The sequence below is a fragment of the Astatotilapia calliptera genome, chromosome 8 (genome assembly GCF_964374335.1).
Source record: "Astatotilapia calliptera chromosome 8, fAstCal68.1, whole genome shotgun sequence".
In the NCBI taxonomy this organism is placed as follows: Eukaryota; Metazoa; Chordata; class Actinopteri; order Cichliformes; family Cichlidae; genus Astatotilapia; species Astatotilapia calliptera.
In genome coordinates, this window is record NC_137429.1 from 21,133,684 (window position 1) to 21,158,130 (window position 24,447).

General features: G+C 43.3%; 2 protein-coding genes across 14 annotated transcripts in view; one reads left to right on the forward strand and one right to left on the reverse strand.

Annotated features, from left to right (window-relative positions):
- grid2ipb (glutamate receptor, ionotropic, delta 2 (Grid2) interacting protein, b) overlaps positions 1-13,054 on the forward strand; it is a 40,404-nt gene extending 27,350 nt beyond the window's left edge. For 2 of the 5 annotated variants that reach the window (XM_026179037.2, XM_026179033.2), the window contains 15 exons: positions 684-769; positions 1,030-1,153; positions 1,638-1,939; positions 2,757-2,801; positions 3,831-4,574; positions 5,564-5,716; positions 6,117-6,204; positions 6,650-6,739; positions 7,714-7,910; positions 7,995-8,150; positions 8,230-8,316; positions 8,402-8,531; positions 8,680-8,798; positions 9,849-10,013; positions 10,314-13,054. In XM_026179037.2, the coding sequence (XP_026034822.2) occupies positions 684-769; positions 1,030-1,153; positions 1,638-1,939; positions 2,757-2,801; positions 3,831-4,574; positions 5,564-5,716; positions 6,117-6,204; positions 6,650-6,739; positions 7,714-7,910; positions 7,995-8,150; positions 8,230-8,316; positions 8,402-8,531; positions 8,680-8,798; positions 9,849-10,013; positions 10,314-10,385 (2,558 nt within the window). In that variant the 3' untranslated portion in view covers positions 10,386-13,054. The remainder of the gene's footprint in view (positions 1-683; positions 770-1,029; positions 1,154-1,637; positions 1,940-2,756; positions 2,802-3,830; positions 4,575-5,563; positions 5,717-6,116; positions 6,205-6,649; positions 6,740-7,713; positions 7,911-7,994; positions 8,151-8,229; positions 8,317-8,401; positions 8,532-8,679; positions 8,799-9,848; positions 10,014-10,313) is intronic. The other 3 variants (XM_026179034.2, XM_026179035.2, XM_026179042.2) reach the window with 3 other exon arrangements.
- A 4,620-nt stretch (positions 13,055-17,674) lies between these two features.
- The window catches only part of arhgap17a (Rho GTPase activating protein 17a), a 31,546-nt gene continuing 24,773 nt past the window's right edge, over positions 17,675-24,447 (reverse strand). For 2 of the 9 annotated variants that reach the window (XM_026179045.2, XM_080305201.1), the window contains 8 exons: positions 24,017-24,097; positions 23,811-23,924; positions 23,508-23,599; positions 22,075-22,222; positions 21,593-21,871; positions 20,626-20,771; positions 19,613-20,152; positions 17,675-17,952 (listed from right to left, as the gene is read on the reverse strand). In XM_026179045.2, coding sequence (XP_026034830.1) covers positions 17,825-17,952; positions 19,613-20,152; positions 20,626-20,771; positions 21,593-21,871; positions 22,075-22,222; positions 23,508-23,599; positions 23,811-23,924; positions 24,017-24,097 — 1,528 coding nt within the window. In that variant the 3' untranslated portion in view covers positions 17,675-17,824. Of the gene's footprint in view, positions 17,953-19,491; positions 19,512-19,612; positions 20,153-20,625; positions 20,775-21,592; positions 21,872-22,074; positions 22,223-23,507; positions 23,600-23,810; positions 23,925-24,016; positions 24,098-24,447 lie in introns of all 9 variants that reach the window. The other 7 variants (XM_026179044.2, XM_026179046.2, XM_026179049.2 and 4 more) reach the window with 4 other exon arrangements.

The window sequence follows — 24,447 nt, forward strand, 5'->3', positions numbered from 1 at the left end:
GGGAACGTTGCTTCGTCACTGCTGGATGAACTGAAATGGTGTCGTAACAAGGTTGTTTGCCCCAGGTGACCAACACAGAATGTTAATGCCACTTTAATGAAATCTGTAAAGCAAGAGGGATTTAAATGGGGTTGTTATTGCTAATAAGCTGTGTGCTTATTTAAATCTGTGTTCCCATCGTTATAACACAACTCATACAAGAGAAATCGACGATGAGACAGTAAATGGGGATTCCTGATGAAGTTACTGTACTATTCACCCGCCGCTACCTAAATTCCCATTGATCCAGGTCTTATCAGAGATAAGTAATGAGGCTTTATTTGCAGTGGCCAAGTCCCATTTGGGAATGTGTGTAAGTGTTTGAGCTCACATAGGACTGCTACTAACAAAAAGAAAAAAAGTCATCACCAGGTCATACATTACATCCATTTCTCAGCATCCGTTTGCTTTTAAAAACTTCCCCAACCTCTCAGTTTGAAACAGTGTTTATTTCCTGGCTGTTTCAGGCTTCAGGTACTTTACTTTTCCCCAGTTTTCCATTACCATTGCTAACCCCCGTTGCGGGACCTGAGCTTTTTTTGCTCCTTCTGCGCTGTTCTGCTCTGCTTCATCCGCTCTCCTCCCAGGCTGGAGGTGGATGGTGGATGAACACGTGTCACTGTTCATGCTTTATTGTGCTTTAGGAATTCATATCGATGAATCCGGGAGCCCGGAGGAGAGGCAGTCAGGAGATGGAACCTCCTTCCCCGAGTCCCCTGACCTCAATCATGTAGGTATACCCGCAGCTTTCCCGCGCCTAGCTCCTCAGCGACTGGCATTTACGGAACGCTAGCTATGATCTCTGTGCTCTCTGGTCTCACTTGATTTGAAGGTTTGCTGATCATTACTATTACTTTGATAATTGGTCAGATGTGAGTCTGCAGCTTAACCGAAAAAAAAAAAAATTAAAACACTAATAAGCAGCAGACCTTCAAAGAAAATGTGCCCAGCAATAATGTGCTAATGAGATGATCATGCCTTCATCTGTAGATGACAGGTGTGTATACGGAGCTGGAGAACGTGTACGCAGGAAAGAGTGTGCCTCCACTGCAGTGCGGCTCCTCACCAGAGCCCGAGAGCCCTCTCTCTCCCCTCACACTCCCCACCCTCACAGGTATTCTGGGTCCCTAAAAACTCACCGCATCCACACGCTTTCAGATACATGCTTTCATCTTGCTGTTTTAAGCCACCAGGGTCCCATATTTGCATAATGAACAGATAAAATGACATGCAAAGTGATAGAAGCCGATCAGTTTTGGGCCTTGGTGGCACGTGACTGATGCCATGTTTACATCATGATGAGATTTGGGGGGTTGTGGTGGACGATGTGTCCTTATAGGTGGCAAACAAGCAGAATTGCTGCTAAGTGATGCTATTTTTTTGCCAGTCTGATGTGAACATGGCATGGCAACCACTCAAACACACAAGCTTTCAGTTTATTTTTTTATTTATTTTGCAATGGTTACCTCTCAGAAGAAATAATCCTCCTGGTGACTACATGGTCTAGAATGTCAGATATTTACTAAGAGGAAAGATCCTCACGTCAAGGTGGCCTAAATATAAATCGAGGCCATCGTTTTTAATGTGCGTCTCTACAGGTAATCGTAAATCTGGCCTGTCCCTGTCTTGGAAGGAGCCTCTTCCCACTCCCGTGTATGAAATCCACCATCAAAGCAGCATAGACTCCAACCCTTATGTCAGTCTGGAGAGCCCCCCGGCCTCCCCTCATCACTCAGACAGCGGCCACAACGTGCTGACCCACCGCAAAAAACTGTTCACCTTCTCCCGGCCGCCACGCAGCCGAGACACAGACAAGTTCCTGGACTCCCTGAGCGAGCAGCTGGGCCACCGGGTCACTCTGGTGGATGACTTCGTGCCCGGGGAGAACGACTACGAGGAGGTGAGGAAGAAAAACAGGCGTTATTGTTTCTTAAGACGTGATTTTCAGTTATTCCACCGCTGAGCTGCCAGCTGTGAGAGGCAGAACTATGCTACAAGTGTTTTACCTTTATTTGGAGCAGGAGCAGAAAAAGTGGAACGCTCTCATTGTTGAGCCCTGACCCCTAGCCCACAGTGGATTTTAAACCAGACTTGTCTAACAATTTATGGACCTAACCTTAAGAGTGAGTGACTTACTATTCAGCCTACAGCAGCCTATGCAGAAGGAGCTAGCTTCTGTAATGTTTACATTCTACAAGTATAAAATCTCCATTGATTAAACCTTCAGACTCTTGTAGGTGCTGGTTCAGTGAGAGGAATAACTGGAAGCCGTGCCTGCAATTAACGTGCGTCATGCATCACAGGATTATTATTATTGTCTATATTTCACATTTAAAGCTGCTACATTCATTACTTTTAAATTACAAGTGAGTTTAAATTTCAATGCAGAGTGCGAGTAATGCTGTAATAAAAGCTAATGCTGGTCATACTTTCACTTTCACTGCCACAATATTGATTGGGCCAGACGGGAAAATGTCATCCTGTCTGACTCAGTTGCACAGAATGTGCGCCGCTGCGGCGTGGAAGCTGTTAGACCACCGTGATCTCGATTTATATATTTAGCATGATAAGGAGAAAATCTGTTGTTTGTGCATTTGCTCCTTAATAAACAGTAAGCAAGTTGAACATTTAGAGAAGTATTAACGTTGTAGTGTTGCATGTTTACATTAGAGCACCTCTAATGTACGCTACAATGAACACTTGTGTCACACGAACAGATATATCAAGGTGGTTGTCATGGTTTCAGAAGAAGAGTTGTGCCTGTAAGTAAAACGATACTCAGTTATATCATAGTTTTATCTACATGTTTCTGTTTAGTAATCTGTATTTAGAATAAGTACTGGGATTTTTATAGCATTGTCACGGTTCTTTTCCATTCACATTATGTTATATTATAATATATTGTATTGTTATTTTCATAGTTTTTATATAGAGGTTTGGAGATATTTAAGTGCATGGGTTTTAAATTCTGTAGATCAGCACTTTGATTTGATGTTATTTTGTAGATATTTTCTATTCTAAAAGTCAAAAAGAGAGAAAAAAAAAAGCAGAATTTCTGAACTTGCTATGAAGTGTGATAAATATATTTTGGGATTACACCTGTAAATTAAAATCTCCTTTTTAAACAAGCAAACTTGAATTTGGCTAGTCACCCCTTCAAGATTGCATCTTCGTGCACCTCTGCATTGATTTTAGTGAACTAGTTAACTTTAACTTTATTTCTGGGGAAAAGATAGAGTTGTAGGGAGCCAGATCTGCATGGAGCTGAAGTAGAAGTTTGTGTGAACAGTCTGACCTTCCTGAGCAAGCTTGGACTTTATGTACTGAAAACTGCTTTTTGGTTCGCTGGTGGTAGCCGGACACCCACCTCTCACCAGCACAGATGGTTCAGGACATTAAAGCTGGGTCAGTCTGACACAGATGTCGGCTTTTAGCCAACGTTTGTGGTCTAGATAGAAATCACAGATGAATGGGACGTAAAAAGCAGCACTATTAGAAGTAGTCCAGAGGTGCACAAAGACAAAACCTTTCTTTAAAATAAATTGTCAGAGTTCCAAAACATTCTGATCGCACCCCGTGTCGCTTTTTCTGTTCAAATATAAACAGGCAGTGGAGTAAGTTTCAGTACAACATTTCAAGCAAACGTCAAAGCCGTAATGAACCTAATAATAACCTAATTAGCTTGAATAGACTGGATTTTAAAACGTAGAAGCTGTTTATTAGCCGTTTACTAGACTATGTGGAGGTGAAGGTGGTTCTCGGGGCTGATGGTGCACTCCTCCTCCCTCCAGATGAGCTTCCAGGAGGACCAGGAAATCGGCTTCATGCCCCGGCAGCTCAGCAGCGGCAGTGAGGATCACAGCAGCAGCGACGAGGCCTCCTCTCCCTGCTACTCCTCTGGATCCGAACCGATCCCACCACCTCCCACCCAAAGCCCCCCGCCTCCTCCGCCCTTGCAGGCTCTCATACCCCCTCCCATTCCGTTTACCGACCCTCTCCCACCAGTGCGCTTCTCACCCGAGCACGTGCCCCGCAGCCGGATGCCCTTCCAACCGCACCACCCCATCATCCCTCCTCCTCCACCCCCTCCGAGGACCATCCTGTCCTGCCGCTCTCCCCTACACAAAAAGCACCCGAGCAGAGACGAAAATGAGAAGACTCTCCAGCGCTTCCAACCCACCACCCGCCTCGGCCACACAACCCTGACCTCCACCAAAACCTTGCGCTCCCGCCCCACCTACCTCCCACGACAGTTCAGCCAGCCTCAGCCTATCCGCCAGCCCTCCCCGCAGCCCTCCCCGCAGCTGCTGAGGCCGAGCCAGCTCGTCCTGCAGAGGCACCACCAGCTCCACCACCAACACAGCTACCAGGGCCCACTGCCGCCGTCCCTCCAGGAGCACAGCCCATCCCAATGTCAAAGCCAGGGCCACGCGGGCTCCTCGCTGCTCTCGCAGCCTCCAACCTCTCACTCCACCCTCCCCAGTCACATGAAGACCTTGGAAACCACAAGGCAGGAACACCACACCTCCAAACAGGTAACATCTGCACTTTGTGGTTTGTTTGTTTTTTGTCTTGTTACTTGAAGTACAAATAAGACATTTAGCACACAGAAATAGAAAATGAAAACACAAAGAGGTTCACTCCATCAGTGCTGCAACCAACAGAGGTGCAAACTAGCACTTAAACACTCTGGTGCTAATCAAGATTCTGCATCATTTGCCCCATTTTAACCTTTTAACATCGCTCATGTTTGCCAGCAGCCAGTTTCGGATTTGATGTACCGTCTGATCTATAATCAACTTTTTAAAATCTATTTCATCCCCAAATGTGCCTTTTATGACAGAAGATCTATTAGGCCAAAAACCACTTAAGAGGCTTGATTTGAAAGTTAACGCCTTCAGTATGTTAAGTGTAGCCCAACCTTGACTCTGTGTGGTTTGACCTGTGGGACGTCAGAGGATAAGGAGAAATAAAAGGACTACATGACCAGTCTGAGACTGTATTCTTCCACCAAAACCCCAAATTCCCCCAACACTGTTCGTGAATTTAACATGATTCCAGATTTTAATTGGACTTCATTACTCGAGAACAGCATTCAGGCAGACCATCAACTTCATCCCGATAGGTCACATGATCTCATTGCAACACAGTTCAGCTGATATTCTCCTATAGACCTGAGTGGGAAATCTATTTATTTTGTTTTAATCTTCTTTATCCTGTCCACAGTGTGCTGTAAGCCACTTTGCAACCCATCTCAACCCCAGTACTTCCTGCCATGCTCTTTCTAGCTTAACCTCGTGCTCTGTCCCCGGTTTTGCTGTTGCTTTCCACGACAGACCCATACCCTAAATAACTAATAATAGCAGTAATAATTTCTTTGTCTACAACTGCTAAAGAGTATACAAGAAACTTGTGAGGTCCATGCGCACAGTGGGAATATGATTCAGTAGTGAGAACTGCTGTCTTTGTGCTGAACTAGAACACTATGGCTTAAGTGTTAAGTAACTGTTTTTCCATCTTCAAGGCTCCACCACCACCTCCTCCACCATTACCTCCTCCTTGTGACCCACCTCCGCTGCCCAAGCCGGGCCAGCAAGCCTCAGACGTTAACCACATGAGTGTAAAGAGGCTCCGCTGGGAGCAGGTGGAGAACTCTGAGGGAACAATATGGGGTCAGGTGAGTGGTGATCTCCAGTTATCTTGCATTACCCTGTGGTTAGAGGCTGTACGGATACGTATGTGTATGGCTCTGTCGGTAAAAAAAGAAAACAACATGTGAATCTACCCACTCGGACTGTGAGTTTTCTCACTACTCCTACATATCTCCATCCATATTTGGAAAAACCTCCTTATGTGTCTCCGATGAGTCATCAAGGCAACAATGTTGTTTTTGTAAACAGAGGCTGTGCCAGACTTGATCTGCTTTTAGATGTTAAAACGTTGAGCCTTTTTGATCCCAGCATATATTCCTATCAGACATGAATAAAATCTGAACACCAAACATAAAAGAAATAAGTTAAAAAAGCTGAGTTTGACTGTGCCTTCGGAGAGTACAGTGTGTCCTTGTCTGTGTTTAGCTCGGGGAGGATTCAGAGTATGACAAGCTCACCGACATGGTGAAGCACTTAGACCTGGACCTGCACTTTGGGACTCAACGCAGATCCAGTGAGTGATTTTGTAACTTTGTCACGTCTTCATCAATTCATACACATCAAGTCATCTTAACCTCTTTGTGTCTAAAACGATACATTTGCATTGCATCTGAATATATGTGTGTCTTTATTGACGTCGCCTGTTGTGTTTGTACCTTCACAGTTATGTTCTCCATTGGAGCTGCTTCATTCACCTGCACCTCAAATCCATTCTCCATACGGCACCATATCCCCCTCTTGTTTTCTGTCATGATTATCAGTAATAACACAGATCTGCCTATGTAAAAAACAAACCACACAACTTGCTGTTACCGATTAAAAATCATTTTATTGGCCTCTAATGGCAGAGTGTGTTATTAACCCACCAACCCGCCACGTTCAGCCTCTTAGACTTAGTTTGCATATTGACCCCTGGTGCCAGGAGAACGCATCCTTACACTGTTTGTTAAAATTATCAGTCTCTCCTCCAGAGCCAGCCTTCCAGCCAGAGAACTTAAAAAAGAAAGACGTGGTGGAGATTCTGTCTCATAAGAAAGCCTACAATGCCTGTGAGTGCCACACAAACACGACACAAGGGTCGAGGATCAAGGATGTGAGACTGCAGCAAAAATACCTTTTTATAGTTACAAAAACGTTGCACAAGTAGAAGACAAAGAACATCACTTAACGAAGGCCAAACATTTTCTGCGTAACTGATGTGGAAGAGGAATTATAGACACTATTTAGACAAGGTATCAAATCCACATTGTGCCCACAAGATAATATATAGCTGATAAACTTGATGAAAATTAACTGATAAAGTGATTAACCTGAATGAAGGTGAAAACAAGTGCACTGCAGAAGTAACAGCGAGATAACTCCCTTAAAGAAAATGGATTTGGCCACAGATCATTGCTCTCTCCTTATACCTTCTGACTGATTTTTCTCTAGATTTGCTTTGTGCTAACTGGTACCTGATAGGTTTGTAGCTTGAACCTATTCGCTGGAACGTTGAGGACAATATAATTACACAGCAAGCAAGTCACGAAGTAGGCAAACCTAACAGTACCAACAGGTCGTTCATGTTTCATTCACAAGGAAAAAGAGTGAGTCTCTACAAGAAGAAAAAGACATGTATATTTATGTTCTTCTTAGATCGTGGATCAGATTTGGCCAAATTTGATCAAAGAATTACAAAGAGTCATCTTACGTCAGTGTAACAATAGAGGCCAGTGTAGCAATATAGCAAGACAATGAAAAGTCTAAAAATGATGCCTTGCTTCTCTGCAGTTATCCAGATTGGACTCTTTGGCACAGCAACTTCTGTCTTCTGTCACGGCACTGCTAATTCACTGTTAATTAGCGGGTTTATGATGTGACTCTGGGTTTCAGAGCTACATGTTACAGACACATGGTAATAAATGTGAGTGAAAGACACGCAGATGAAGGGTTTGTCAGCAGAGCGGGAACACAGTGATCCTCTTTGGTACATAAATTCTCCACATTTTCCCCCGCCTACTCACCCTCCTCCTCCTCCCTGCAGCCATCCTCATCGCCCATCTGAAAATCTCCCCCGAAGAGCTGCGTCAGGTGTTGATGAACATGACCACCGACAGGCTGGAGCCGGCCCACATCAAGCAGCTGCTGCTGTATGCCCCAGACGAAGAAGAGGTGAAACAGTACGAACAGTTTGATCAGGACCCGGGCAAGCTGAGCGAGCCGGACCAGTTCATTTTCCAGGTGACTGTGAGGGAAAAATGTCAGAGATGATCAGACATGTTTTAAAGAGTAAAACTAAATGATTTAACATTGTCTGTGTTTCAGATGCTAATGGTGCCTGATTATAAGACTCGCCTGCGGAGCCTCTACTTTAAAACGACCCTACAGGAGAGGACGGAGGAGATGAAGATCGCGTACGATTACATCTACAAGGCTTCAGTGGAGCTCAGGAGCAGCAAGAAATTAGCCAAGATCCTGGAGGTATGAAATGAGCAGTCGAAATGAAAATAAATCTGTGAATATCTGTGTTAGCAGTGAATACTTACGGCTTTACCAACAGTTTGTTCTTGCAATGGGAAATTACCTGAACAACGGGCAGCCGAAGAGCAACAGGACGACCAGTTTTAAGATCAACTTCCTAACTGAGGTACAGCACGGATGTCTGTGCCTTCAACACGGTAAGCTCGAGTTCAGTGTTTAGTCGCTCATGCGCTTCTCCTTCTGTCTCTTAGCTAAGCACAACCAAAACAGTCGACGGGAAATCCACCTTTCTCCACATTTTGGCCAAGTCTTTGTGCCAACACTTCCCAGAGCTGCTCAGCTTTCCCAGAGACCTCACAACAGTGCCTCTGGCAGCTAAAGGTACAATGCTCTTAGTTAATAGTTAATATACAGTAGAATCAGGTGTGCTTCTTTTGCATATTTTATGCTGTTGTTACAGTTTGATTTGCATATTTCCTTTGAGTTTCAATGGGTTTGTTACCTCATCTCCAATATTTCCCTGTGACAGTGAACCAGAGGGCCATTACAACAGAGCTGAGTGACCTTCACTCCACCGTGCAGGACATCAGGGCGGCCTGTCAGAAGATCCAGTCTACCCCTGACGATCACTTCACTTCAGTCATGAGTGTACGATAAAACCCATCCATTTTCAAGGCTGGAGCCTATTCCAGCACACGCAGGGTGTACAATGGGTAGTTTGCATGTTATCACAAAGCTGAAACAGTAGGAACGACACTCAGATTAATGTCATAGGGAGAACATGCACACAAAGGCCCAGGTGGGCAGCAGGGTTGAACCCTTATACTGAGAGGTGACAGTGTTAACCGCTGTTCCACCATGCACCCCTACAGTAAAATCTGTAAATAAATGAATGATGTTTATCAACGGTTAAGAGTTAAAGAGACACTCTTGTGTCTTTGCAATTTCAGCTTAGCAAAGGAATCACTTGGCTGGCCCTGTCCAGTTCTCATCGAATACAAGCACTCTGATGTTTACTACCATACAGGTTATAATATAAGTGTAAAAAATATTATAAAAGCTCAGGAAAAACTTGACAAAATCAGCTGGTTTTGTTGTCTGGGTTCCATATTGTTGAAACAAGCGACATAATGACTTGCCCGTTTCGCACTGCTAAGCTAACTGTTTCCTGGTTGTTTAGGATAGTAACACAAACACAAATAATATGATAATGTTGCACTTCAACAGTCTAATTGACCACAAAGCTACTCATTCAAACATTTATTTGTGCACTGTATCTGTCTGACATTTAATCCGAATTTAACAAGCAAGCTCCTCGGTCTGTGGGAGGAAAGCAGGGTATTTGGAGAAAAACAACAAAGAAACAATACGATACATTCCCTGTGCTCGTGTTATTAGGTGTCAGTAACCAGGAGTATAAGAGGAAAGTCCAGACATATTTGTATGGACTCTCAATAGATATCAATAACATTTCCAAACCAGGACTACTTCAGTAAAAGAGTTGTTAGTGTACAGGTGGTGGCACCTTGCTTTGCCTCAAACAATTTTGTAGCACCCATCCATTATCATGGAGGAGTGTAAATATAGAGACAAGAGAAATCAGGGCATCATGGCAGCATCACTAATTGTTTTCTAAATCTTCACCCAGTTGCACCATTCATTAAGAGCCCCTGTATATTTGTATGTTTGTGCCCACAGACTTTCCTGGAGAACAGCCACCCTGCGATCCAGTCTCTTGAATCTTTGCAGACCAGAGCCATGGAGGAGTTCTCCAAGGTGGCCTCCTACTTTGGAGAGGACAGCAAGTCCTCCAGCACAGAGACCTTCTTTGGCATTTTTTCAGAGTTCGTATCCAAGTTTGAGGTGAGCTATTACTCCACTGTTCTCTGTCAAGGTGTTGATAGATGAGCAAGGCTAAATTTGACTTGTTCCAGAAGGTGACAGTCATATTTTGGATATATTTAGCAGGCGTGTGACAGACTCAAACCTACTAAACAATGAGGCATTCAAACAGTGCTCTCACACAGACCGGCTGCCTGCAGCTATAAACTGATTAGGCTGCAAAGCGGCCCTGTCTATGGAATAAATGAATGTGCTCTAAATCTGAAAATAATGGGGTAAAATGAGTATAAATAAGAGGAGATTATGGTTTTTCTTTTGCAGAGAGCTCTCAGTGAGATCCAGACTCCGGAAAACCCCAGAAGCCCCAGACTGTCTTCCCCTTTGGCCTGGTAGAAGCAAGAAATGCGGGCAGATGTCGGGCCAAACCGAAAAGGCCGGCTGGCTCAGTTTTCACTCTGCTCTCCATAACCAAAGTGCCAAGATCACACACAGACACTCAAACCAACGGGAACAGAGACCACGTCATCTATAGCAAACACAATGGAAATGCGCTGTATCTGTATGTAGATAAACCACAAGTTAACGAGTGCCCCGTGTGCAGCAGTGCTATTACTTCAGGTGCTGGTAGAGCAGGACTATTCAGGTGTCCACAGATCAATAGGAACTCCACAGCACACACGCAATACTCCCGCCACTTATCAACGTTATTTACATCTCTTTTTAATGCGCATTAATTGGTAAATTTGTAAAGATTGTTAGAAGGAAGCCTTTCAAGGCCGTTGATTGTGATGCTGCATTAAAGTGAGGTTTAAGCAACGACAACAACTGGTATGACTATTTACATGTTTATTATACGACTATATAAAGTTTATATTTTCTATCAGATCATATTTGAAAATTGTAAAGACGAAGCATAAATGTAGGCTGATGACAGTTATCTGGACTCAAGATGACTGACAGGTGTAGTTCAGTGTTAGTGTTTGATGGTGCGCTCACTGCCTCCCATACTGCAGGATATATTTTAAACATTCAGAAATAGTAGACGGTAGGAGTTTTTAAACAATTTATGTCCAAATTGTGAATCTAGAACATGAATTGTATGACTTGTAGTCATATTTATTTCCTTTACTGTGACATCTATGATGAAAATCCTTTTTCTTTTCTCTTCTGATAGAGGCGAGTTAACGTCACACACACCCAGCTCTGGTCCTAAAGTGTTGAGGATCTGATGTCTATGGAAGCAAAGCAAGGCCGTAAAGATTGTAGAAATTTACAAATTTAAGTTTTATTAATATTTTAATTTTTCTTCTTCTTGTTATTATTATTATTATTATAAAATGTGTTAAAATAACTCAAAATGTCAAAACTCATCTTGCAGTGATAAAATCAAATTTGTCATTTGAACAAACAAACAGATCTGAAGAGGATTCTTTGGCCTGCATCCTTTAAGGTTACATTGTTATGTCAGTCAAGTGTAAACACTCTACCATGACAGCTCGCAATCAATTTTTTGCCTTTGAATTGTTGGAAATAAAACGGCAATAAGATGGAGTCTGACTGCTATCAGTTTGCGATTGAAGGGGGTCAAGCCGGCAATCGCATGAAATCTGTTGATGTCAAAATTCACATAAAACAAAAATTAACCACTTGTATTCCCAGTCCAGCCAGAAGCCCATAAATTCCTCCACCACTAGTGACGTAGTTGCTGCAGGTTGGCGATTTAACTGCAAATCAAATAGGTGCTAGGCAACCTTACAGGAAGATAAACAGAATACAACCAATTGGCAAACTGTTGAGTTGAATTCCCTACTGCAAAGAGAAACCACACAGATGAGTTGCGCACACTGGCGTAGACTGACTCAGAGTCAGTGTAACATGCAATCTGTCTGCGTTTATAAATTAGATGCAGACTGCAATTGTTTGGAGACATGTTGCCTCCCACCAGGCAACCGGTCTCCAAACAATTGCAGTCTCCTTGTGACTCCTCAGCAGCTGGTCACTGCAACTTACAATCCATTGCAACATGCGCATTGACCAACTGAGTAAATGCAGCCCATTTGCACCCGAACTAAAGCCTGTGAACGTCCGCTCGTATTCATCCAGCATCACTGCTGTTCTCCCTGTGAGGACTCGGTGAAATCCACATTCATTTGCACATTTGTTTTGAGGGTTCTGAGTGACGTTTTGCAAACAATGCTGCACCTTTTACGGCCCGCCATCGGCACATCGTCAAATTCTGTAGTTTCAGAGCATGTGGGTGATTAGTGTCCTTTTTTGTTGTTGGCTGTACTCAAAGGTGAAAGCCAGCTTGGTTGTGAAGCGTGAGCTGTTTGCTTCTGGCAAACGGCTAATGGTTGTGCACTTTGTCGAGTCTTTCTAGTGTTCTGAATGCATCTCTGCTCCAACAAGTGGGCGGCCTCTGGATGAATGCGCGTCAACAGGGGGTGCGGGGAGGAAAAACACACTGTAAATGGACATTTCCTGCATTTCTGGTTGTCATGGTGATGTCATGACTCCTCTACAGTACAGTGTACCTGTAGCTGTGTTGTATTTCTGTTTATGAACTATTGAAATTGTAAATTCATTGTTTTTTGCTATGCACTGCTCATTTCTTTCTTTTTTTCTTTTTTTTTAAATTGTATTCCCCTGTCCTCCAAGTCCCAGTTCACCTTCTTATCCAAGTGTGTCACCAGGAAATTACCGTTTTATTTATTCTTAATGCATAGCTTTAGTCAGGCTCACGAGGTGACTGTGACCTTGTAAAAATACACTCCTAGCTGCTACAGGTCTAGTAACGGTGTTTCTCGTCCCCGTCATTTGCATGTCGGTGCAGTTAATGTATAAAAGCTGTGCAGCTGGTAGCATTTACCCTCCCTGGATATTTAGGTTTAAATACACTTCTGTTAGTCTAGCTAGGTTAACTTATTGGTTCTCTTTTATAACTGTTTTATATGTTTTCATGAAAAGTTGCTAATGTTTTGTGATCATTTTACCTTTCTGTTTGCTTTCAGATGGAGGATATGTTTAAAATGTTTTAAATAAAAACAAATGCCTGAAAGTAACGCCGTTTGATTTATCTGTGCTTTCAGGTGATAGGTTTAGAGTGACCCACGTGTTGAACGCCCATTATTATCAGCTGATAGCAGATATACAAGTATCAACATGAATCAGTCCATGTGCAAATCTCTGCTGAATTCTAATCTGCAGTAAAAGGAAGAAAGCATATCAAGTATCATAAATCGACCTGCTGATATACAGTGGGGCAAAAAAGTATTTAGTCAGCCACCGATTGTGCAAGTTCCCCCACTTAAAATGATGACAGAGGTCAGTAATTTGCACCAGAGGTACACTTCAACTGTGAGAGACAGAATGTGAAAAAAAAATCCATGAATTCACATGGTAGGATTTGTAAAGAATTTATTTGTAAATCAGGGTGGAAAATAAGTATTTGGTCAATAACAAAAATACAACTCAATACTTTGTAACATAACCTTTGTTGGCAATAACAGAGGTCAGACGTTTACTATAGGTCTATACCAGGTTTGCACACACAGTAGCTGGTATTTTGGCCCATTCCTCCATGCAGATCTTCTCGAGAGCAGTGATGTTTTGGGGCTGTCGCCGAGCAACACGGACTTTCAACTCCCGCCACAGATTTTCTATGGGGTTGAGGTCTGGAGACTGGCTAGGCCACTCCAGGACTTTCAAATGCTTCTTACGGAGCCACTCCTTTGTTGCCCGGGCGGTGTGTTTTGGATCATTGTCATGTTGGAAGACCCAGCCTCATTTCATCTTCAAAGTTCTCACTGATGGAAGGAGGTTTTGGCTCAAAATCTCACGATACATGGCCCCATTCATTCTGTCCTTAACACGGATCAGTCGTCCTGTCCCCTTGGCAGAAAAACAGCCCCATAGCATGATGTTTCCACCCCCATGCTTCACAGTAGGTATGGTGTTCTTGGGATGCAACTCAGTATTCTTCTTCCTCCAAACACGACGAGTTGAGTTTATACCAAAAAGTTCTACTTTGGTTTCATCTGACCACATGACATTCTCCCAATCCTCTGCTGTATCATCCATGTGCTCTCTGGCAAACTTCAGACGGGCCTGGACATGCACTGGCTTCAGCAGCGGAACACGTCTGGCACTGCGGGATTTGATTCCCTGCCGTTGTAGTGTGTTACTGATGGTGACCTTTGTTACTTTGGTCCCAGCTCTCTGCAGGTCATTCACCAGGTCCCCCCGTGTGGTTCTGGGATCTTTGCTCACCGTTCTCATGATCATTTTGACCCCACGGGATGAGACCTTGCGTGGAGCCCCAGATCGAGGAAGATTATCAGTGGTCTTGTATGTCTTCCATTTTCTGATGATTGCTCCCACAGTTGATTTTTTTCACACCAAGCTGCTTGCCTATTGTAGATTCACTCTTCCCAGTCTGGTGCAGGTCTACAATACTTTTCCTGGTGTCCTTCGAAAGCTCTTTGGTCTTGGCCATAGCGGAGTTTGGAGTCTGACTGTTTGAGGCTGTGGACAGGTGTCTTTTATACAGATGATGAGTTCAAACAGGTGCCATTCATACAGGTAACGAGTGGGGGACAGAAAAGCTTCTTACAGAAGACGTTACAGGTCTGTGAGAGCCAGAGATTTTCCTTGTTTGAGGTGACCAAATACTTATTTTCCACCCTAATTTACGAATAAATTCTTTACAAATCCTACCATGTGAATTCATGGATTTTTTTTTCACATTCTGTCTCTCACAGTTGAAGTGTACCTCTGGTGCAAATTACTGACCTCTGTCATCATTTTAAGTGGGGGAACTTGCACAATCGGTGGCTGACTAAATACTTTTTTGCCCCACTGTACAGCTGTTACTCTGGACGTGATAAAACACAGAGCGCCACCAGCAGCAGCACCTGACGTGACTGTGGAAACAGTACCCTCTCCACTCTTACTCCAGACTTTAGTCAATTTAAAATGTACTTTCATCTGAAAAGGGAACAACTTAGCGACAGTTTGGTTTTGTTAGCCCACGTAAAACACTTCATCTGGTTGGTCTTTGGTGGCTTGAGATTAGGGACGTGACAGCAGCGTGACGGAGGCTCTTGGTGCACTTACACCAGCTCTAATCCACTCCTCGTGAAGGTCTCCCAAGTTCTTGAATCGACTTTTTCCAACAATCCTCTCAGGGCTGCAGTCATCCCTGTTGCTTGTGCACCCTTTCCCCTTCCAGTCATCTTTCCATTAATATCCTCTGTGGCAGCACTCTGAAGGGCCAGGCTTCTGTGGCTTACCCTCCTCGTGGAAAGCGTGGATGGTCGTCATATGAACAGCTCAGTCTACAGTCAACTGAAATATTTTAATGACCCAAATAATCTTATTTCAGTTTAACCTGATTGTTTTAGCATAATTGCATATAGCCCTTCAGTGGCAACAGGAACAAATGTTTATAGGTAACATTTTGTTAATGCAATTTCAAAAAAAAAAAAAGCTTTTTAATCAGTGACATTAGCAATTTGTCACCCTTTTTAAAATCATATTACAGGAATATTTTAACCCTCATTCTTTAAGGCTGTTACAGGACAAGAGTCGAGGCACAAGACAATCAACCTGGAACAGATTTAAATAGTTTCTTCATATACTTTATTTTCTTTGGAAAGGAAAGCATTCATATTACATGTTTTTTCCCCCCATATTTAAGCTCACCAGACAGCATACATATAAAACTATGGAACTTAAAAATGCAGCATCATTATCATCATTTCTAGTTTAATGGCATTTGTTTGTTCTCTCAACGCACAAGGATAAGGCAGCAAGGTACAAGAGTGCACAGAGAGAGAAAGGAGGGGATCATAATGCTTTGATTGTCTCTGAAAAACACAACTCAACTTCTTTTCAGGGCAACTCCAGCATCCAAGACCTTCTCACCTGGTACCATGTTGGGTCAGCTCTCTAAGAACCAAAATCTGCATTTATCAGGCCAAAAAAATAATAATAACAATAAAGCAAAGTTTACACAGAAAATACAACAAAGCCATTTAAAATAAAATAAAAAAATCCAAAAACAACAGACCGGGCAAAAATCTAACACCACATCACTACTGAGATATCACAGCACCGTGTTCACTCAGCTCAGTGGGAAAGACAGAGAGAGAGGGGAAAAAACCCAAGCCCTCTATAACCGAGTTCACTAGAAAACCACTCAATGAGTCTGGCCTGCGCTCAAGTGCAAAATCAGCTCTTTATGCATCTTTCTGCTCAGGGTGATGTTTCACTACATTCGCTCACGCTCAGCCCCGCTGTGTGTAATGCCCTGGCGAACGCCGGAGAGCACACTAAGATAGACTGGAGAAACAGAAAGGCAAAAAATACTGACTGCATTCAGGCTGGGAGGGTCAGGTCGACCCCTGCTACGTCTGCTTAGAAAACCCAAAATATATTTAAATACACAACTTCTGCAGAACAATGCAGACGCGCACAGTTTCTTATCGGACACGGCCTGAAATATACCCGCTACCGACACAGCTTCTTAGAAATACTGTGGTACTAGAAGGGAATACCCCCCCCCCCTCCATACAGTAAATGCGTATTTCATAGTTCTGGGAGGAACCAATAAGGCATGGTGCATATTTAAAGACTGCATTAAAGATGTCAAGCCACTAGGGAATGTATTTTTGTTTTAAATTGGTAAATAAATACAGGCAGGAGGAAAAAGAAATAAAAGTATAAAGGGGGAGAAAAGGGAAAGTTAAGTGTTTGAGACGACTGGAAACCTGCAGTCACAGCTACACTTCAACTGTTTTGGTTTCTATTCCATCCACCTTTTAAAAATACAACTTATTTATTTCTTGATCAAAGGCCATGTTCAACACTGAAAAATACTCACACACAGAAAACCCCCACCTCACACCAAATACAACTGAGTCCTATCAGTCCGTAGTTTGGCAGCTGCCCCACATTACCCCACCGTGTTCTTTTATATTGCCGTAACACCGTCTCTAACAGCAGTGCTGATCCAACATCTGCCCTTCGTTTCTGCTACGCTCTTCTTTGACGATTGTCTGGAGCTTGATCTGCAGGGAGTGCGGTGTAAAGACAGAGGGGCCGGTACATGTCGCAGGGTGAAGGCTTTGTATCACGAGTCTCCCTGCAAAAATCACATCTGGCAACATCATGGAGGTCAAAAAGACTGTCGGGAAGCGAGTGCCGATGACAGCTGAGACACACGAACTGCACTAAACAACAGTAGAAACAGTGGAAAACACCAATTGCATGTGGACTATAAACCAAAAATTTGGCATTTACATGACTATCACTCCTAGATTTCCTAGTACACTGTTTCACACGTATGAATTAAATTAAAAACAGAATGAAGCGAAGGAGCTGGGGGTTGCAAAGCGGATCCTTTAGCTGATGTGAGCTGGGATCAGCTCAGTTCTGTTAATTTATAGTGATGTTTTACCCCTTTTAGCTTAAAGATGTGTTATATAATCAATAACTATACTGACTGTAAGCTGTACTTATGGCATTTATAAAAGTGAAGACAACCAGTAGTAACGCTCTAAGACACACTGCCACTCATCTAGCTTACCCCCTATAATAATGTGATGTTAAAATGTGTGTGTAGTAGTGGGTAAAAATACTAATAGAGCTCGCATATAATAAACTAGCATGTCAAAGATTAATCATGTGACTGGAGAAATGTTTTATGTATTTTGCTGACAGGAAGCTGTTTGACCTCCATGATGGCCACCATTAGTTTGTCCTTCATGACCAGGCACAGTTGGAGAGGTTCATCTTTTATACGAGGGCTGCAGATATGGGCAGGCGCCTCCTTATAGGACAGTGCTCTCGCTCTCCAGGTCACAGTCTTTAGGAAGAGGCGGCGAGGAGGAGGAGGAGGAGAAGGCGGTGGCAGTCGGCAGCTGCTGGTCTACTGCCGTGAGGAAAGGAATCACCGGATCTACAAAGCGGGACACATCATGGAAGACAGATTAGTTGCGGTGAGGAAACACGTAAGCTTAGTCACAATAGCAAATAATCTTTAGATAAAAGGAGATGTGTGTGGTAACAGCTGAAGCAGATAATTCCACTTACTGTTTATGTTAGCAAGGGACTGCAAATGGGTTTCCCATGCATGTAGGAATTCATATAAAACGCTACATAAACATCCCAAAAAGATAAATGCCCACATGACAAACAGCAGCCATAATGGCAAACACGTGCCCGACGTATGAAAACACTTAAAGCTGCTGCAGAGCAGTCAAACTGTGTCACATTTTCCGCAGATTAAAACTAAACTGGAGCAGAGGTTTGGCAAGTGAGGAGTTCTCCAGCCAGCAGGTGGCGCTGTGCAACAGAGACTGACAAGCAGCAGTGCAACAAACCAGTGAAAGCAGAGAGAAAATGTAAAGTCCGGAAAGATGTTTCTGTTTAATTTTAGCTGGAAAACTCATTTGCATTTGAATGCAATTATTAAAACTAGGGCATTACACTGTTTTGGGGGTGGGTGGAGGGGTGGACATGATTCTGAATACTGGAAACACAAACATGCATGTTAGAGGTGCACATGAGTTAAAAAAATACAAAAGCTTAAAAACTCCACAACACGGATCACTTCATATTTCTGAAAATCTGAACGGAGTTTCCCAGACAGTGAAGGGTTTGAAAGCCTCGCTAAGAGCTGATCAGAGTTTCAAACCCCTTTGTTTGTGATTACACAGTGACAGCCGATGAAAATGACTCGTGAGCAATGACAGCTCTGATGCCAGACTGCCGTATTACCTGTAGTGAGACATTCACTTCTAGAAACATGTTTTTGAGAAGCAGTGGAAGATAAAGTGAACAGTTTAATCGAGTCCATCAGTGTGAAGCTCTTAGGTGTCTTTCCGTGTTAATGGAAAAAACACAACATTTTTAAAGTTAGTGAACAAACATAAGCCAAAAAATTTGGTGGAAAGATTTTAATGATTCGTGTTTCACCTTGAGGTATTTCTTTATATAATGGAGTAGCTAGCAAAGTCTGTATGGTACAGAAGAAGAAGACATTAATCCAATCCAACCTGTGGGAGGTGCTTAGAAAACATGGGGTGAAATGTGTCTCAATGACTCGAATGAATGGCCCACTATAAGTGGGTAAAGATCAGTGAGGCTATATTCCCTCTATACTTTGCAACTCAACTGATGAATTGAAGTTTGAGTGTTTAAAAACACAACATTTTCTTCTTTTCTCTTTTTAAAGATCTCAAGAGGAACAAATATTATCTGCAGATTTCTTCCTCATCATTCGACTGGAAGCAGCAAGTGCAACCGTATCAAATATCTGCTTTTCACATCAGAAGTGGGTTTCTCACTAAAATCCATCACACATCATGGGACAGTCGTGCATCAAAGTTTAAAAAAAAAAAAAAAGGATGTGAAAGAGCCGGCAGGCTGTGATGATGATATGTATTTAAAAGGAAAAAAAAAAAAGTGCTACTGCAAGTGTCAATTATCAACAAACCTCACAAGTGTGTCTTTAACCTGCAGAGGTATTACAGTGAAGAGTGTTAGAATTACAGTACATTAGTATTAGGTTAGTAATGACACTGTTACACACACTTCACATAAGAAACGGTACCCACCCATCATCTTGGTGCAGATCCCGTTGGTCTCATTGGTCACTGTGGTGGGTTGGGGCGGCGGGGGGATGTTGGGTCTGTTCCGTGGTTTGGGGACAGGCCGCGGCCGGGGAAGCGAGCCCGACTGGTAGGGAGATGGAGATGGGGATGGAGGGGTAACTGCATCCTGGCTGTTAGTGCAGGGTGGAGGGGTGTCTGGAGGGGTTGGGGTTCCCGGGGGTGAGGGGTCGGCGCTGTGCTGGTCTCCGCTGGGCTGGCCGAGGGATGTGGGCTGCACAGAGGGATTGGCCTGCGTCGGAGGTTCTGGGGGTGGATGGCTCGGCGCCTGGATCGGGGGCTGGTTACTCGAATGGCGCCGATGTGTGGCACTTGGATGTGAGGTGGGGGAGGTTACAGAGGTGGACGAGTGGCTAGACAGGGGTCTGGGGGTGGAACTGAAAGTCTGGGAGGAGACAGAGGATGAGGAGTGGTTTACAGAATTACAGGGCTGACTGGGTGGAGGGTTTGTGGGTTTGGGAGGAGCAGGAGCCTGCTTCTTGGTACCTGGAAGCAAAAGGTAAACTGCCATTATTGGTGGGAAACATAAATAAAAGTCCAAAAGTATACATACGATATCCATCTGTATAAGAAAATCTAGGCCCCAGTCCCACAGGCCTAGGCACCTTCTGCCAACCACAGGTCACGAGGGAAAGACGTGCATTCCCTGATCAATTGTGAGTAGCTGCTGGAACCTGAAGTGACCATTAGAGGAACTGTATTTTTTTGGGACTTGGGTACTGGCTTAATTTTTCACTAGCCATCAATCTCATACCATCTCCAAGAGCCATGCAAACAGTGATGGTCCCACCCTAAAGTCTGTTTGCATGGGTCTGGCTATTCAGAGGGAGGAATTATGGGAATTCAACCCATGCAGAAGCTGTACTGATGTCCTAAACATATTTAGATCTTTATTTAATTAGTATTTCTAAGCAATGAATGACTGACTTATTGCACCACTTTAGGGTGTAGATTCTTACCTCTGCGCATCATATGTGGACTGGGCCCCATGGATCCAGCCGCAGGGGTTCCAGTGCCCAGCTGGCCAGCAGCCTGGCTGCCTCCTCCAGAGCCATTCCTCTGGAGCGCAGGGGTTGGGGTGGATGTAGAGTCACGTAGCTTTGGGCTGCTTAAGAGAAAGAACACACACACACCAAAAAAAAAGAAAAAAAAGAAGAAGCTTTAAACCATCAAGTTGGCCGAAACTGAGTAGCACATATGCAACAGCATCCAGCCTTGAATGTTTTTAAGAGCTATTAAAGTAGAATCAGATTTATTTTAGTAGTAGCAAACCCCTCTCATGTGCTGCATAGTATGTGCCACAAATATAATCTGGGAGGCTCATCTAAATTTGCTTTCCCAGTGGAGTCTGTAGAGCCAAAAAAGCTGAGCTGAATAGTGTCATCTGTCTGAAAATGAATGTTGTCTTTTCAGCAACTAAATCAAAGACACTCGTTCAGTCTTTGCATAACAGGCGCCAATGTCCAGGCTTTTCAAAGCAGTTTGAGCCAGTTAGTGTGAGTTTCCTGCTGATTCTAGTGATTTGGGGAGGAAAGCAGAGGGATGGGAAGTCAAGAGGCCCTGAGAGCGACTGTTAGTGGAATGACAGAGGCCATTGTTGTGCCATTTCAGTGGGCTGATTTTAGAGTCGTCTGCATAGCTGCAACTGGTGGTGGCGTAAGAAAACTTGTGGTTTTGTTAGAGAAACCACCAGCTGAACTAAGGTGACCAAGAGAAGAGCTGATGTCTATGAGGTGCCAGTGAGCCATGCATTAATAAACCTCTCCACTTTATGCAACTAATCAGATTGACGTTGTGCGTTTACCGACAATTCACTAATGTCTTCCTGCAGTTCGAACCCTGAAAACATAAAAGCATGCATGTGTGCTTGTAAGGCATGCTACGTTTTTGCCACCAGCAGCAGAGATGCAGGGAAACACCTCTTACCTGAGCTCCTCTGTGTGCTGGGCTAGAAGCTGCTGAGCAGCTGCAAGAGCAGCAAGACCCTGTGCCAAACTTTGCTGGAAAGGATCAGACCCTGAACCCCCAGGTGAAGCTTGTGACTGGGGCTCAGCCGAGGCCTGGGGAACCTGCCCAGCCCCGTGTCCCTGTCCCTGAGCCTCCACGGGGGGTAAAGGAGGCTGGAAAGCAGGTGAAGTGTGCTGCTTTCTACCTAAAGTGTTACTGCCTCTACGAAGGGTGTGGTCCGAGTGCTTGTTAGTGGTACTACACAGGGATAGCAGGGAGACGGTGAAGGAGAGAAACAAAAACCACCAAAAGAGATTCATGATTAGGGCAGAATCACCACAGCATAACGAGAAAAGTGACCGGATTATTTACACCAACATTATCTAGAAGCATAAGAAAGCAGCTGGATTAAAAGGCACAAATGAATCAGAGTGATCAGCGAGCAACTTCTGGAGGATTACTTGTCTTTGCGTCCTGTGTCGTTCTCTGGTCCCACCATGCTGCCAGGTCTCTTCCTTTCAATGGTGCCGGAGTCATAATCTAAGTGATTGTTGTGGTTGGATGCAGGTGTGGGCATCACAAACATGCCAGAAACATTGAACTCCACGTCTATAAAAACACAGTTAAGAAAAACTGGTTAAACTGTATAAAGAAAGAGTGCAGGTGGGTGTTATAGCGCCCCCTTTTGGTTAAAAAAAAAAACAGCAAACGAAGAAATTTAACGTAAATTTAACGTTATTCACTGTAATGCACAGAATGTTCAATCAATCCATGTTTGCATTCTTTACTTTACGCTAGCTTGTGACCTGTGATAGAGGGAGAAGCTAACTGAACAAGACCATGGAGGTCTCGGGTCGTTATCCAAGCTTGTTAGACTGAAACACAGAAAACACTCATTTTTATGTGTAAGAAGAAGCAGATGTTGCCAGATGACAGATGTTTACTTTGTTTATTCTGACACAAACATTAGCCTATTATTCAGTTTACATTAGGCTGGAATGCTCCAAAAACCTCTCATAAGCTGCTCAAAAAGACAATTCAAATTTAACTGAACGAAATTAAGAATCAAAGATTTGCCTGAAAGTGTTTGTCTACAGACTGTGAAAGGAGTTTCCACAAACAGAGTCAGCAATTTACCAAAGTCCTTATTATTGTGAGGTGATAGCTCCCACTGTCTCATCATCCCTCTCTGTATGTGCACCAGAGATGCTCAATTATGGCAACACTAGTAATATATCATCTCTGCCTAAGATACAGGCCCTCAACAGAGACTATAAGAGAGGCTTTAACTAACCTGCCTGTGCAACCCAGACAAATATGCAGCTGCCTCAGAACTTTACATACATCCAACATCAGTATGGATGTCATGGTATTTCTGGCTTTTCATGATTTTGTTAAACAGTTTTTTTCCAGGATGCAATGAATGCACACCATCCATCCTTAATGACTTTAAAAAACAAGAATTGGATGAACAAGTCTTTGGGATTTTCTGGAATCCACCAAAAGCACCTGGTCGAGGTGTGACTCTCTAAGATATTAGTGGGGGCGTGTGTGTTTATTTAACCCAGCATGTAAACTACTGACTCTGTTACATATTAACAGTAAGAGGGAGTTTTACTTTCATTTAGTTCTTCAGTTCACTGGATTTGGTGAGTGTTTAAAGCAACTTGTATGTATAAGACATCTTCCAGCCAGCCTCTAAAGTACGAAAACTGTTTGACCTTGGTCATCTTATCTCAGTCCCCTTTCACTCCTGATTATCGGCCTTGCAAGGCAATCAATATCAGCTGCCTTCCCCATGACTGCCGTATATACTGATAGGACTAATGGCTTCAAAGAAGGTAAATAAGGTCAGACTGAAAATAAGCAGCTATAGAGGAAACCCAAGACCTACCCTCAGGAAAGAACCAGTCAGCATGTTGGATAATGGGCTCAACAATGGCCACCACGTGCACAGAGGTAGCTGCAGCCATCTCAGCCAGACTCCTGGGTGTGCATACATAGATGTGCAAAAATTAGATGCTTTCTGACATAATGAGGGATGAACTGAAATAAGCTTAAATAACAGACTATCGTTTCTACGTTTTCTTCACCACCCTAGACTAGGCTCTGACCTCCCAGACACTGTTACATCTCCCTTGTTTTAAACATGACTGACAAGTAAGCTGCAACAGATTATTCTGTCTTGCCCGCTCACCCTTCAGTCTTGGCCCAGAGCAAATTGGGTCCCAGGACAATGGAAATGTTGCTAGGGGTCATTTTGTTCTGCTCGCTCTCCTGAGCCAGTTTGGCTAAAAACTTCACCAGATACCTAAAAGAAAACACGGAGGGCAGAGAGCTGAGAATAGTCTTGCGTGACAGACAAAAGCAAAATCAGTCCCTATGTAGGTTTCAGCGACTGACCTCAGGTTGTTTTTGTTGTTCTTTGGTAGTTTATCACATACAACCCAGAGCGCCTGGAGCCGTTTGTCTGGGTCTGACACACTAGAATGATAGAAGAAAGTAGATAAATAACAGCACAGCTCATTATTTATGGAAGACATAAGAAGCCAAAAATATACATAAAAATATGTATTTCAAATCCACCAAAATAAAGCATTAAAATTTAATTATTTATAGGTTTCACATGGCAAATTTAAAATTGTTTATATAAACTACCCTGCTTTTATTTTAATCAAATTCATTTGAGAGTTTTTGTCATCATTCTCACTTCTCACATTATACAGGAAACTTAAAGAAGCATATTAAAAACCTTTGATTACATGTTTATTTATCAACTTTTGAAGTTTCCGTCCTTTATAATTGCTGGTGTAATCTCCAGATGGCAAGTAAAA